The sequence below is a fragment of the Delphinapterus leucas genome, chromosome 1 (genome assembly GCF_059928025.1).
Source record: "Delphinapterus leucas isolate spDelLeu-1000000601 "Yukka" chromosome 1, BTC_Dleu_Yukka2, whole genome shotgun sequence".
Lineage (NCBI taxonomy): Eukaryota > Metazoa > Chordata > Mammalia > Artiodactyla > Monodontidae > Delphinapterus > Delphinapterus leucas.
In genome coordinates, this window is record NC_143129.1 from 55,256,845 (window position 1) to 55,270,986 (window position 14,142).

General features: G+C 44.6%; 1 protein-coding gene across 1 annotated transcript in view; it reads right to left on the reverse strand.

Moving 5' to 3' along the window:
• Window positions 1-1,236: 1,236 nt before the first annotated feature.
• Window positions 1,237-14,142, reverse strand: part of LOC111165710 (major histocompatibility complex class I-related protein 1) — a 29,533-nt gene continuing 16,627 nt past the window's right edge. Inside the window, 5 exon segments of the mRNA XM_022556598.2 lie at window positions 1,237-9,454; window positions 10,066-10,234; window positions 10,236-10,306; window positions 10,309-10,341; window positions 10,884-11,160. Of these exon segments, the coding sequence (XP_022412306.2) occupies window positions 9,354-9,454; window positions 10,066-10,234; window positions 10,236-10,306; window positions 10,309-10,341; window positions 10,884-11,160 (651 nt within the window). The 3' untranslated portion in view covers window positions 1,237-9,353.

Genomic DNA, 14,142 nt, shown 5'->3' on the forward strand with positions numbered 1-14,142 from the left:
AAATTGGGTTAGAGCAGCTTGCCTTTGGTCCTCAACCCTCCTTGATCCTCAGGGATCAATGACTAATTCAGTTTTTTTTTTTTTTTTTTTTACATCTTTATTGGAGTATAATTGCTTTACAATGGTGTGTTAGTTTCTGCTTCATAACAAAGTGAATCAGTTATACATATACATATGTTCCCATATCTCTTCCCTCTTGGGTCTCCCTCCCTCCCACCCTCCCTATCCCACCCCTCCAGGCGGTCACAAAGCACCGAGCTGATCTCCCTGTGCTATATGGCTGCTTCCCACTAGCTATCTACCTTACGTTTGGTAGTGTATATATGTCCATGCCTCTCTCTCGCTTTGTCACAGCTTACCCTTCCCCCTCCCCATATCCTCAAGTCCATTTTCCAGTAGGTCTGTGTCTTTATTCCTGCCTTACCCCTAGGTTCTTCATGACATTTTTTTTTTTTTCTAATTCAGTTTTTTTTAAGTCAGGTGGCAGGCAGCCCAAGTTCTCAGCCTCTGAGGGTTACATCCGGTTTGGCAACTTCCTGTGGTAGATCACACAAGGCCCGTGTATCTGTAGCTGTCGTGTAATATGCAGCGTATGCGTTGGGATCTTTTAAGTACATCAAGGTGTCGTGTTTCAGCAGGTGATGGGACTCCAAATGTTTTACTTTTTATTGTTCCAGGTTTTCCTGGAATTGTCACCTTTTAGAGTTTGTGTCTTTTCCGGGTATTCCCAGAATTCTCTATTTAGGCTCCTGTCATGTTGCTTTAAAAAAATAGAGAGCTTTTACTCAGTTCAGCTAACAAATTCACCTTAGAATCCACCCTGATTCTTCAAAAAGGGAAAAAGGCAAAGACTGCTTTAGCTTGGGGTTAAACATCTCATTTTTCCCTTGGTTTCACTTCCTTTTCCATTCTAGTGGCTTCCCATTTCATTCGGAGCCTCCTGTTCTCTGAATTTCTTTTCCATTTAAGAAGCTATTTTCTCAGAAAACAAATATCGTATATTAATGCATATATGTGGAATCTAGAAAAATGGTACAGATGAATCGGTTTGCAAGGCAGAAATAAAGACACAGTTGTAGAGAACTACCGTGTGGATACCAAGGGGGGAAAGCAGCGGGGGTGGGGTGATGGTAGTTGGATGAATTGGGAGATTGGGATAGACATATATACACTAATATGTGTAAAATAGATAACTAATAAGAACCTGCTGTATAAAAAAATTAAATTAAATTAAAAAAAAAAAGAAGCTATTTTCTCAGAAGTTGTTTTTCTCCTTAGTTGTTGCCACTCTCTGGCCCCTGTTTTGCTTCTTCGCAGGTCTGGCTGCTGCCACGGCACTTGCCTCAGCCCCGGCCTCGGCTTGCCAGGGCTCCAGGCCAACCCAGCCTTCCAGCTGCCCCTCAGCTGCTCACTCCAACTGTCCAGCTCCAACCGACTCAGGACCTTCTGGTCCCAAACATTCTCTCACACCCAACCCACACCAAGGAACAAATGCAGAAGCTTCTGTTGGGTTCAACTAACACTGAATGGGAGGAAGGGGGAAAGGAGAACAAATACATGATCAATTCTCCTTAGAACAAGCACTTTCCTATACTTCATAGGTCATGGGTAAGAACTGATAGGATTTGTATTTCAAGAACTCTCTCTCTCTCTTTTTTGGCTGTGCCACGTGGCTTGTGGGATCTTATTTCCCCAACCAGGGATCAAACCCGAGCCTTCTGCAGTGGAAGTACCGAGTACTAACCACTGGACTGCCAGGGAATTCCCAAGAACTTTCATTAGCTAAATACCCAAGTGATGATAGAAAAGAAAATTCAGATTATATAACAGCTCTACTGGCCTTAAGAATAAAAAGATATATATTAAGTATCTGATATTTGGGCCCCCAAGATGGTTGAGAACTCATTTCTCAGTGCCTCTTCTCAAAGCCTTCCAGAAAAAGGTGCCTCATGTAAGAACCTCTGAAATCTGTCCTTGTCCCTAATATGTGTGTCAGGGAGGAGGAGTGCGGTTAGAATGTTTGGGATCCCTAAGCTCACAGACAAGGCAATAAACAAGGTAAAGTATGAAATAAAGAATGTTAACGCTGATGAAACCTCTGAAGAATTCAGATGAATCCTTGGAGTGTTCATCCTGGGCCCCTCGGATGTCATACAATCCTGAGTGGGATATTTCCCCTCTATGACTTCAGCTGTAAGATGACACTGTTCTTTTGCACCAGTACATGAGGACTAGCTAATTAAAATACTGTACTGGTTCATTCAAGAAGTATTTACTGAGCTCCTACTACATACAAGGCATTGTGCAAACAGACTGTCTAATATGACATAGAAATTTAAAAATAGATCGCCATAAATAAATTCGATGATAGGATTATGTAAAACCTTTCAGATAATTTTAGCTGTTTGTATCCACATACAGGGCTTCTAATTCTACCATTTTGAATGACTTGACCTGTATTTTTCCATCATTACCCCTCTCTTCCAAACTAATTCATTCATCTTAGTCTACAGCCAATTTCCATCCATTTTCTTTTTTTTTTTGCAGTACGCGGGCCTCTCACTGTTGTGGCCTCTCCCGTTGCGGAGCACAGGCTCTGGACGCGCAGGCTCAGCGGCCATGGGTCACGGGCCCAGCCACTCTGCGGCATGTGGGATCTTCCCAGACCGGGGCACGAACCCGTGTCCCCTGCATCGTTAGGCGGACTCTCAACCACTGCGCCACCAGGGAAGCCCCATCCATCCATTTTCTAATGGTAGGACCAGAGCTGTCATGTAAAGTTGTGCTCTGTACAAGGACACCCCACCAAGGGGGCAGACAGGGTAGAAATCCACTCTATGTTCTGCTGGCTAAGCCCTGCGACCCGGCCTTAGTCAGCGTCCACCCAGAGGAAGGGAACAATTTTCTAATTTGCACAAATATCCCTTATGGGTTAGCTGCGGTTCTAACCCACAGAAATAGAATAAATGGGCAGAGTTTAGTGTTGTAATCAAACAAGATTTACAACAAAGATACATTTAATGGCAGATATGGCGTCTGTCTAGCTACACGGTAAGTCACTCATGTATGTGGCGGTATTTGGTGTTCTTTTTACTCAGTCAAGCCAACTACGGGGAAGCAAGAGAGAAGGAGAAGGATGCCTCAGTGAAAGCTTGGTGAGTTCCTCTGGAGTCACAGTTTGGGTTTCTTCCTCAGCAGGGGGTGCCCACGGTCTGAGTGTTTCCAGAAATCTTATGTCCAGGGGTCTGAATGCATATTTAACCTACTGAAAGACACAAGCATCCCCCCTCTGGCAGAATGTGACCTTCTTATGAGAATCAAAGACAGCGAGAAGCCTCAGGCTCTAGAGGAGGAGCTGTTGGGCAAGTAGATCAATGAGCAACTGCCTTCACCATCTGGGCTAAAAGTTGGAGGTCGAGAATACCTTTCCTTGTCCTGCAGAGGTTGGGAGATGAGCCTTATAAATGGAAGAAAACCAAGTGGTGTGATTTAAAGAAAGGATTGCTGTCGCCCCAATTCCCCCAGAACCATCGAAAATTCCGCCAGATTCATTTGACCTAACTCTTCTCATGGAGAGTTAAGGTAAGGTGGACTGATTACTAGTCAATCTCACTATAGGGAGAATTCATTTAATTAGTTTGATTTCCTAAGAGCTAGCTGATTCCCTGGAGCAAAAGGAGCTTTTGCTGGATTGAGGGGAGCCTGCAGAGGTTTGGTACAGGTGTGCTATGGGTTGAATTGTGTACACCCCCAGTTTAAGTCCTAACCCCAGTACGTAAGAATGTGGCCTTATTTGGAAATAGAGTAGTTGCAGATGTAGTCAGTTAAGATGAGGTCCTACTGGAGTAGCATGGACCCCTAATCCAGTATGACTGGCGTCCTTATAAAAAGGGAAATTGGACACAGAGACACACACACAAGGGAACACCATCTGAAGACTGGAGTTATACAGCCACGAACCAAGGAACTACCAGAAGCTAGGAGAGAAGCCTGGGACAGATATTTCCCTAGAGCCTTCAGAGGGAGCACAGCTCTGCCAACACCTTGATTTTGGACTTCTGGTCTCCAGAACAGTGAGATGAAAACTTTTTGTTGTTCTAGAAGCCACCCAGTTTGCAGTACGTTGTTACAGCAGCCCTAGGACACTAATACAAGGTGGAATGGGGAGCAGATGGTGGGGCATGGCACTTGTGACAGGTTCTATCTTTCCAAAAATGGCCGCAACAGTACCTCCCACCCACATGTTCTTCTCACAACGTGACTTTGACAATCTTCCCATTGAGTGTTGGGATCTTTGTACCCGCCCCTTGAACCTGAACAGGATTTTGTGATTTCTTTGACTACTTAGAGTAGGGCAAAGGTGACATTATGTGACTTCCAAGGCTAGGTCAGAGGAATGCTATGCACTTCTGCCCTGATCTCTTGGGATACTTGCTCTGAGGGAAGTTAGCTGCCATGTAAGCGGTCTTGCTGCGCTGAGGCCACCATGCTGTGAGGAAGCCCAATCTAACCCACACAAAGAGACCACATGGAGAGCCCCCAAGTCTCCACACAGAGAGAGATGCCTGACCACCCCCCACCCCTAGCTCCTCCAGTACTGCACTGTTTTAATTCCAGCCACTATTTGACTTGAAACCCCAAGCCAGAACTGCCTAACCAAGCCCTACCCAAATCCCCAACCCACAGAAACTACGAAAGATAATAAAGCGATTGTTGTTGTTTTAAACCACCAGGGTTTGAGATTTGTTACACAGCCTGCAGGGTTTGGGACAACCAGAAGATAAAAGGACTTTGGAGAGAGGGAGCCCAGAGTGAAAGAGAGATGTAGAGATGTTACAGTGAGATCAAAGGCTAAAAGATGGCAAATGTCCAAAGGAAGAGAGGTGGTGAAGACATTTCAGGAAGGGCAGTGGAGACTCTTCCTCTGAGAACGGCAGTGCAGTCAAGTGGAAAACACCTGGGCTGGGACACAAGCGACCCTGAACCCCTCCAGCGCTGCTGCCCACTCTCCCTGGAGAATGTTTCGTGAATGAATAGTGTGTGAAAGAACAGCTAATCCTGGAAAGGGGGAGCTAAAGAGCAAGAATTGTCCCACACCGCCACCCCAACCCATGCACCAGTTGTGGAACCACCACACACAGCTCTGCCTGTGATTAGTTGTTCTCACGTAGACTCTGCTGCTGGAAGATGTACTGACCAGCTGAGACAAATATCTGACCCACTTGGCAATTGTGCTTCTCACAGTAAATGAATACATTGGCGCTCCAGTTTATGCACCCATGGGGATGCTTGACCTGCACATGTTAAGGCAAAGACTCCAGACATGGGCAATCAAAATAAGGTGTGGCCTCTCAGAGGGACCCTGCCAGAAAATGATCAACTGGCTTCCCTAGTGGACGACTATTCCTCATGGCCACAACTGTGAGAACAATCTCCTCTTAGGTCAAAAGTAGACAGAAGGGCTCCCCTGGTGGCACAGTGGTTAAGAATCCGCCTGCCAGTGCAGGGGACGTGGGTTTGAGCCCTGGTCCGGGAAGATCCCACATGCCGCAGAGCAACTAAGCCCGTGCGCCGCAGCTACTGAGCCTGCGAGGCACAACTACTGAGCCCATGTGCCACAACTACTGAAGCCCGCACACCTAGAGCCTGTGCTCCACAACAAGAGAAGCCACTGCAATGAGAAGCCCGTGCACCGCAATGAAGAGTAGCCGCTGTTCGCGGCAACAAAGACCCAACGCAGCCAAAAATAAATAAATAAATTTATTAAAAAAAAAAAAAAGTAGAAGAGGAAAAACCAAGTACATGGTTCCTCAGAAATAAGGAACGGCCCAGAAGAACTTGAAAATAGTGGAAGAGGCAGAGAAGGCCAGCCCTCCGATGGGACAGCTCACCCCTACAACAGAGGAGCCTGGTCCAGGAAAACTTTGCCTGACTTTCACCCTGCTCTTCAAACTGCTTTTCTTCCCTCCCTGTTACACTGCCATTTAAATAGACTATAGTTTGGTCTGTGTGTGCTTAAAAAGAAAATAGACAATAGAGTTAAAAAAAAATATGATGAAGAAGAGAGTTGAACAGATTTCTCATCCAGTGTTCTTCATCCAAATATTAAGTAAAGACAATCCAAAGTCAAAACATGGCTGTGGGGATAGCACAGCCCTTTGTTTTTAATGTTTAGGTTACATTATCAAATATTTCATAGTTTCCAATTACCAAGCATCTGTAAGCAACAAACACAAGTTAATGAAGCAATAAGTCTAAAATTATTAAGAAATAATGTAATCTTGAGCTACTTGTAAAATGAAGGTGCAAAATTGTTCATATTATTGAAAAATCATCCCTTTATATTATATTTATATGATAACTCTCTTTATAAAATCCCCGAGGGAGAAACAGAGATGCTGCAATTGCACTACAGAAGGTCTCATCACCACATCCTTGCCCTTGCCTCTGCCTCCTCCTCTTCATCCATGTGGACAAGTGTAGGGCAAGGCCCTGGGAGCACAAAAAAGGCTTTGACCATTCATGTGTTTGATGAGAGTACCAGGCAGTTGGAGAAGACATTTATATAGATACAACATCTGAATCACTGTAAGGGTCCATCCAAAAATATTTTAAGTCCTAACTATTCTAATTGTAAGAAGAAACCATTCCAGAAATAAAGCTGCTCTCCTCACAGTGCAACACTGCTTAAAAGATGGTATGGCAATTGCCCATGGCAACCCTAAAAGCAAAATAAACAAACACAGTTGTTCTTTTATGCAACTCAGCGGGCACCAGCAAAGAGACACGGGGTGGGAGCTTCAACCATGGAAGGAGGTGGGGACAGTGGAGCAAGGAATAGCCCTAGCACGCTGAGAGGGTCTGTACCTGTGGCTGTGATGATTAAAGCCAGAGGGCAAATGCATTGGTCAAGGGAAAGCAAAGGTCAAGTCTGACATACATGTTCAAAGTCAGTTGTCAAAGTTGGGGCCACTGAAGCGAGTATCAGAGCCGACGTGTCCGGTCAGACAGAGTCAGTGAAGTGGGACAGATGAATGTATAACTGATGGTCAACCCAAGGACCGGTGGCTACAGAGGGCAGGACAAGAGGTAAATGATGGTGAGGATTTTAGGCGGTTGGGAAGAGTAAGGAGGATCAAGGGGATGTTAATTCTCACAGTGGGGCTTTTATGTATTCCCAGGGCAGATGTACGGAGAAAAAGCACATGTATAAAGATGAGTTGGGCCCATCTACAATAAGCCAGTAGAGGAAGGACAGAACTTAGAACTGGATGCTCTTCTGAGACACACTATCATTTTTACATTAAAAGATAGCAATTGGGTTCAAGTCTCTGTATTTCTACTAAAGGTGATAATGTCCGATACTTATTTTACTTACTTTCTTACAAAAGACAGAATGAAATCACCTCCACAAATCTGACCAGGTATATTTCCAAGATGCCAAGCTACCAGGCAGAGCTGCCTGGCAAAAGAACAGGGCACTTTTGCTTTCTCTCAGGCCAGGGAAGGTGTAAAATGATCCCACCAGTGCACAGGCCATTGTAGAGACTGGCTGACTGCTCTCACGGGGTGGTCCAACCTGTCTGTAGGGTCACAGTCATGGCACCCACCGCTTTTGCCTAGTCAACACTCTCATGAAAGAAGAGAAAGGCCTTTTGTGACGTAGTGAGGTGACGTTCACTGGTGGAATTCAAGCGGAGGCTAGATGCTCAAGGCAAAGGCATTGGAGAAGACATTTCCGGCCCTGGATTGAAGTTTTCTCCCAGCCCTGAGATTCTCTAACCTACCCGCAAACCATTGTTGACAAATGGGACGTAAAGAAGTGTTGTGCCATGAGAGCAGCCACATTTAGGGGAAATGTAATGAAGGAGTCCATCCAAAGAGCCTGATAGCTGATAGTCTTTTTGGAGCCAAAGAACAAATAACATTTTGTAGCTCCTATCTGTCTGCCATAAATAATTAATCCTATAATGTCCATGTCTGTTGTGGGTGTGGTCAAGAGCTTTGAGTGCTGGACTTGGAGTCCATATGGGACAGAGGAGACCATGGTTCCTAGAGGAAAGACAGCTGGAAAATAGCCATCTCCCGTCAGTGATCTGGTGTAGGAAGGTAGACAACTCCATTTTGCTCTGAAAGGAAAAGTTTTTAGTCAGATATGTGCATTTTTCCTTACAGCTCAAAAATAAATTATGCAATGTTCAGCAAAGACTGAGAAGCTGGCATTGACATTTTTAGTCTACTTGGTCAAGATTCTCTTAGTACTTGACAAACTTTAACTCAAATTCACAAACTCCGCAAGATAAAAAGCAGGAACACACGGTGCGTATCGTTCTTGAGAGAGGTGTGTCACTGTATAAAAAGAAAAAAAATTTTTTTTTTTGCTTCAGCAGCTATCACTTGCTGGATTGGGATTGGTGCTATACTTTCTAAAGAAAACATAATGGCTCATTAACTCTGAGTTAATTTTCTAGTAGAGGGTTGGTTTTACTTTGAACTAATAACATGCTTTGCATGGTATCACCTGAATCGAGGTTTAAGTCTGTGGCTATGAAACAAAGCCAAATTCCTGGCCCACACTGGCTTCAAACCCATTATCCAGGACTCATCAATATTATGCTGTGATCAACTTGAGCACCTAGTGAGGCCAGAGGTGGGGAATGACCTTACAAAACTAGACTGTAAGCTCTCTAAGAGGGATCATGTCTGTCTTCTGCATTGCTACATCCCAGCATTTAATACAGTGCTTAGAACATGGTAGGCATTTAAGACATGTTTACTGAACGAATGAAGTTTTTTCCCCAAGGTACTAAGAGCCTATATCTCTCCCATTTCTCCTTCCCCTTTTTCTTACCCTGAATTCCATTTTCCAAAGGTATCTCTTCCACGTTTCATGGGTTGAAAGATGAGTTTAGAAGAAAAGTGACTTCCATATGATTGAAGCAGAATAATGTTTGTCAAAATGGGAAAACTTACGGAAGTTTTGAAACCAAGGACAAAATTCCCTCAAAAGTTGATAGTAATTAATCATAACAATATCACTTGGAAAAAGACAAACCAATGTCACTGTATCTTCTCTGACCCAACTTCTAGGAGGACTGTCCACCTGGACAGGAGCTGTGCTACTTTGTCGATGTCAGGCACCGCCTATGGAACAGACCAGTCTCCTTACAAGCATCATCCATGGTGTGTGTTCCCTATATGGTGAGAGGGGTGTTCTAGGGCCTGTGATTGCAAAGTGAGGCCCAACCCATTTCTAAATGGAGCTTAGAGTGGCAGGTGCAGAAAATAAAACTCATTGGAGCTGTGGAGAGACAGTCTGCCAACTCCTAGGATCCTTCCACAGGCCTCTCACCTCAGGGCTTCCTTTGCCAGGCTACGACACCAACTCCAGACAGGACAGTGGTGGGGACAATGAACCCAACAGCTTTCATTGCCAGAAGCATAGTTTCTGATTCTAAAAGCAAAGCAAATGAGGGAAAATCCACAAGTACTCCTCCTCTTCTGTGTTAACGTTTGGGAACTTTTGTACCTGCAATCATCAGGAAGCCCGACACTATTTTTCGTACTGTCACTTCTTACTTCACAGCTCTGTGGAGAATAGCCTAAAACAGAGGAACAGCAGCTCCCAAAGTATGGTCCGAATGCCCCAAGGGTCCTCAAGACCCAATCAAGGTGTCCATGAGATCTAATTCATGATCTCCCCCCCGGCTTTTTTTAAACCTCCATCTCTCACATGGGCACGGTGGAGTTTTCTAGAGGCCACATGATATGAAATGACATCATCACTCTGATAGCAAATGGAATATGTGCTTGTGTTTTCTAGTGTTTAATTTTTTTTTAATTTTTAGTTTGTAGTACAGTAAATAGAAACAGATATAACCTAAATAAACAAAAGCTCTTTGGGTTACTCAATAATTTTTTTAAGAGTATAAAGGAGGCTTGAGACCAAAAAGTGAGAGAACCTCTGATTGAACAGACCCATTCTAAAGCGCGCAGTGATCCATGCTTCCTGCTCACCCCCTTTCCTCAGTCTCACTCCCCAGACAGCCACAACCCCGTCTCTACCCTGGGAACCCTGAAGAACCACGTGGACACCGCCGTGCTCCACATGACAGGAGTAAAGGTCGCTGCTCTGAGGATCCAGCTCAACTGACACCCATGTCTGATAGGTCCCATCCCCACCGGGAGGAAGGTCTCCATAATCCATTTCTTGGACAATTTCTTCCCCATTTTTTTATCCAGATCGTGGAAATTTCTGGGGGGTAAAAGCCGTGAGCTCTGCAGTAAAGAGTTGCAATCTCTGGAAAATTTCTTTGTGATTTACTCTGACCAGTGGGGGCTCTAGGAAGAAGAAGTTCAAGTTAAAGAGAAGTATCTTATGTACTGAGTACACAGTATTAGAACTCAGCAACTGCATTTCCCAATTAATTTTCTTCTTTGCAGGAAACATCTAAAACCAAGAATGACCCAGAACCCTGGTTTGCCAACAACAACAAATTCTTTGTGCTAAAGCCAGTTTGAGTAGTTTTCTGTTACCTGCACCCATTAAAATTAAGATGGTTGGGGCTTATCTGGTGGTGCAGTGGTTAAGAATCCGCCTGCCAATGCAGGGGACACAGGTTCGAGCCCTGATCCAGGAAGATCCCACATGCAGTAGAGCAACTAAGCCCATGTGCCGTAACTACTGAGCCTGCGCTCTAGAGCCCACGAGAACTGCTGAACGTTGTCAAATAACTAGGGAAAGTTTTCATGGAGAGTTACAGACCATGATAGTAACAAAATGGATTTCAGAATAGGGTCGCTATAACTTAGATGAGAGGAAGTTATGTATAAAACCATGGGTTCTGAGGATATGGGGACAAGGTGTTCTCCCTCCTCTTTACCTGTCCTTTGTAGGGTACCTTTCCCATACTCCAGAAATCTCTTTAACCAGGCAATACATTCTTCTTCCAGCCAATTCTTTTGATATTGTAGCTCATGCTGACTGGCCTCCCATGCCTGCTTGGTGATGTGAGCCACATTATCCATAGCCATCCAGGAGAGGGTATTTTTACTGAAGATAATGAAATCCTGTCCGTCATATGCATATTGGAGAAACCCCGTGGTGTTTCCATCCTCCAGTAACTCACAGCCAATCATCCTCTGGTAAGTGTGGAAACCCTGGAATACACGTGCAGGCGGGAAGGGAGGGGTTGACATGGGGATGCGGAGGTGGGTGCCCAGGTGACATGACAGGGGGCATGACGGGAAACATCTTCTACCCCAGAATACATCACTGCACAGGCCTGCCATGGCATCACTGAGTCGCCAGGAGGTTCCTGTGATGTAAGCCCATTTATCTACAGATATCTGTGGAGTACCTACTGCATACAAAAGGAGTATGATAATTCCCTCCTTGGGAGTTATCCTATATTGGCAACAACTAACTGATGAAGTTTTTAGTGCAGTGGAGAAGGGAGAGATATGTGGGAGCCAGAAATATCCCTGGGATATTACCCCAGGGCTCAGAGCAGGCACCCCTGCCCCGTGGGCCCTCCCTGGAGGTTGTATCCTGCATGTCAGCTGCGGTGCTGGGCAAGATGGAGGCTGGTCTCCCCCAGGCCTGGGCAGAGCGTAAGGGTCCCAGTGTCCCTCTGCACTGCTTTGACCTTTTATTTCCCACCCCTTTCCCTTCCTGTGTGGGTAGGGAGGCAGCACAGTGGAAACCTCTGAGGTTGGACATAAGATAATCATAGAAGTCTTGGTTCTTATGAAGACAAGAGCCAGGGTAAAGCAGAAGCACAAATTCTATCCCCAGAACAACAGCTGCCATATTCTGCCTTCTATTCTCTTTGTCTTTGTTCACCTCCTACCCTCTTCTCAATCCTAAGGTACTTAAGAACTGGGACAGGACTTCCCTGGTGGTTCAGTGGTTAAGAATCCGCCTTCCAATGCAGGGGACACAGGTTCCATCCCTGGTTGGGGAACTAAGATCCCACATACTGCAGGGCAACTAAGCCTGCACACCGCAACTACTGAGCCCGCGCACCACAACTAGAGAGAAGCCTGTGCACCGCAACAAAAAGATCCCGCCCCACATGCCACAACTAAGACCCGATGCAGCCAAAACTAAATAAATACAAAAAAAAAAGCTTTAAAAAAAAAAAAGAACTGGGACTTACTTTCTTCCCTCTGTATTTCCTACAAGGCCTAGCATAGGGAGCCTAGCCTATGGTAGGTGCTTCGTAAATATTTGTGAGTTAAATTGTTGGAAAGACACTTTATTTCTCTGCTTCAAAACAATTAAGTATGCTGGAATGAGTATGAATCTATTTAACTTGAACTTATACTTAATTTAAAAAAATTATTTTGGCCTCACCACACGGCCTGTGGGATCTTAGTTCCCTGACCAAGGATCCAACCTGGGGCCCCAGCAGTGAAAGCACCGAGTCCTAACCACTGGACCACCAGGGAATTCCCAGGAGCTTATACTTTAAAAAACACTTTTCATAAAGGGAGCAGAGCTGAAATCTAATTTACATCCAGCCTGGAGTCTGCAAAAGGTGTAATATGGTTGAATCTGCAACCGATTTTGCAAACGGTTCTATTTCTCCACCTCTAGAAAGGTTTTGCAGATGTACAACTGTTTTAAGGTGGAGGCTAAAGGAAGAGCAAGTCAGGAACATTAGTTCTCACACTTTTTTAGTCTCCATCTGAGTAGTCAACAAACATGTGAGTACCGCCTCTGTGCCAGGCGCTGTTCCAGGCCCTGAACACACCACAGACAAAACAGATAAAAATGTCTGCCCTTCTGGAGCCTACATCCTAACGGGAGGAGAGGAGGAAGGCAGACAATATAAAATAAATACATATAACATGTTGTTTAAAAAGTGCAATGGATCTAGAGACTGTCATACAGAGTGAAGTAAGTCAGAAAGAGAAAGACAAATATTGTATATTAACGCATATACGTGGAACCTAGAAAAATAGCACAGATGAACCGGTTTGCAGGGCAGAAATAGAGACACAGATGTAGAGAACAAACGTATGGACACCAAGGGGGGAAAGCGGCGGGGTGGTGGTGGTGGTGGTGTGATGAATTGGGAGATTGGGATTGACATATAAATACTAATGTGTATAAAATGGATAACTAGTAAGAACCTGCTGTATAAAAAAAATAAAATAAAATTCAAAAAAAATGTGCAATGGAGAAAAATTTGCAAAGAGGACTAAGCAATATAATTCTAAACATCAATACTTAGGGAAGACCGCTCCGAGAAGGAGACTTCTGAACAAGTACCTGCAGGGAGTGAGGGAGCCAGGCAGACATGTGGGGACCGCAGTACAGGCAGGGGGGGCCTGTACAAAGGCCCTGAAGAGAGGTCAAGCTGGCACACTCTAGCAGCAATAAGGCCTGCGGCTGGAGCTGAAGGGATGAGGGGCAAAGAAATAGCTAGGAATGGCTTCCACAGTTACTGATAGCAAAAACCTCATAGAAATCAAATTCCAGGCAAAGAATGGGAGAGAGCAAGGAAGAAGGGATTTAAGAAGAGACTGTGTTATTGACGTATAGAACTTCCCTTGGAATCTGTATTTCGTTTTATGACATCTGGGGTCTACATGCCTAGTAGATGCCAACAAGCAAAAAAAAAAAAAAAGTATTACCACCTTGGGGCATTCTGCTCCAGAACATCACAGCCCTCTCCCCTTCGTTTGCCATGGATACAATTACCCATCTGGTGCGTCCACAGGTATGAGTCACACTTGCTCCTCAGTTGGGCTTCCAAAATGCTACCTCAGCTGTGATGGGAAGTTGGTTGACAGATGTTGAGTCACAGAAAAAATAGGGGAAAGTCCATGGTACCCTTTCTCTCATGTCGCATTAGATCTTGTCATAAGTTATAGCCTATGGATATGTTGCCTGGATGATTAGATTTCTACAAGAACTGTGAAGGTTGAATCATTTGAAAAGACCTGTACTTGACCATTTTTGATCTACCAACATGGCAGTTTCATATGATTCAATCTAACCTTCTGATTCTTCTTGCTGCAATAATTATGATATTAGGTTTCTCTCTCCCTTTCCATGAACATCAATCCACTCATTGAACTGAAATCTACAATTTTGAATCTGGTCTTCTGTCCAGGCCAGTCAAGTTGCTT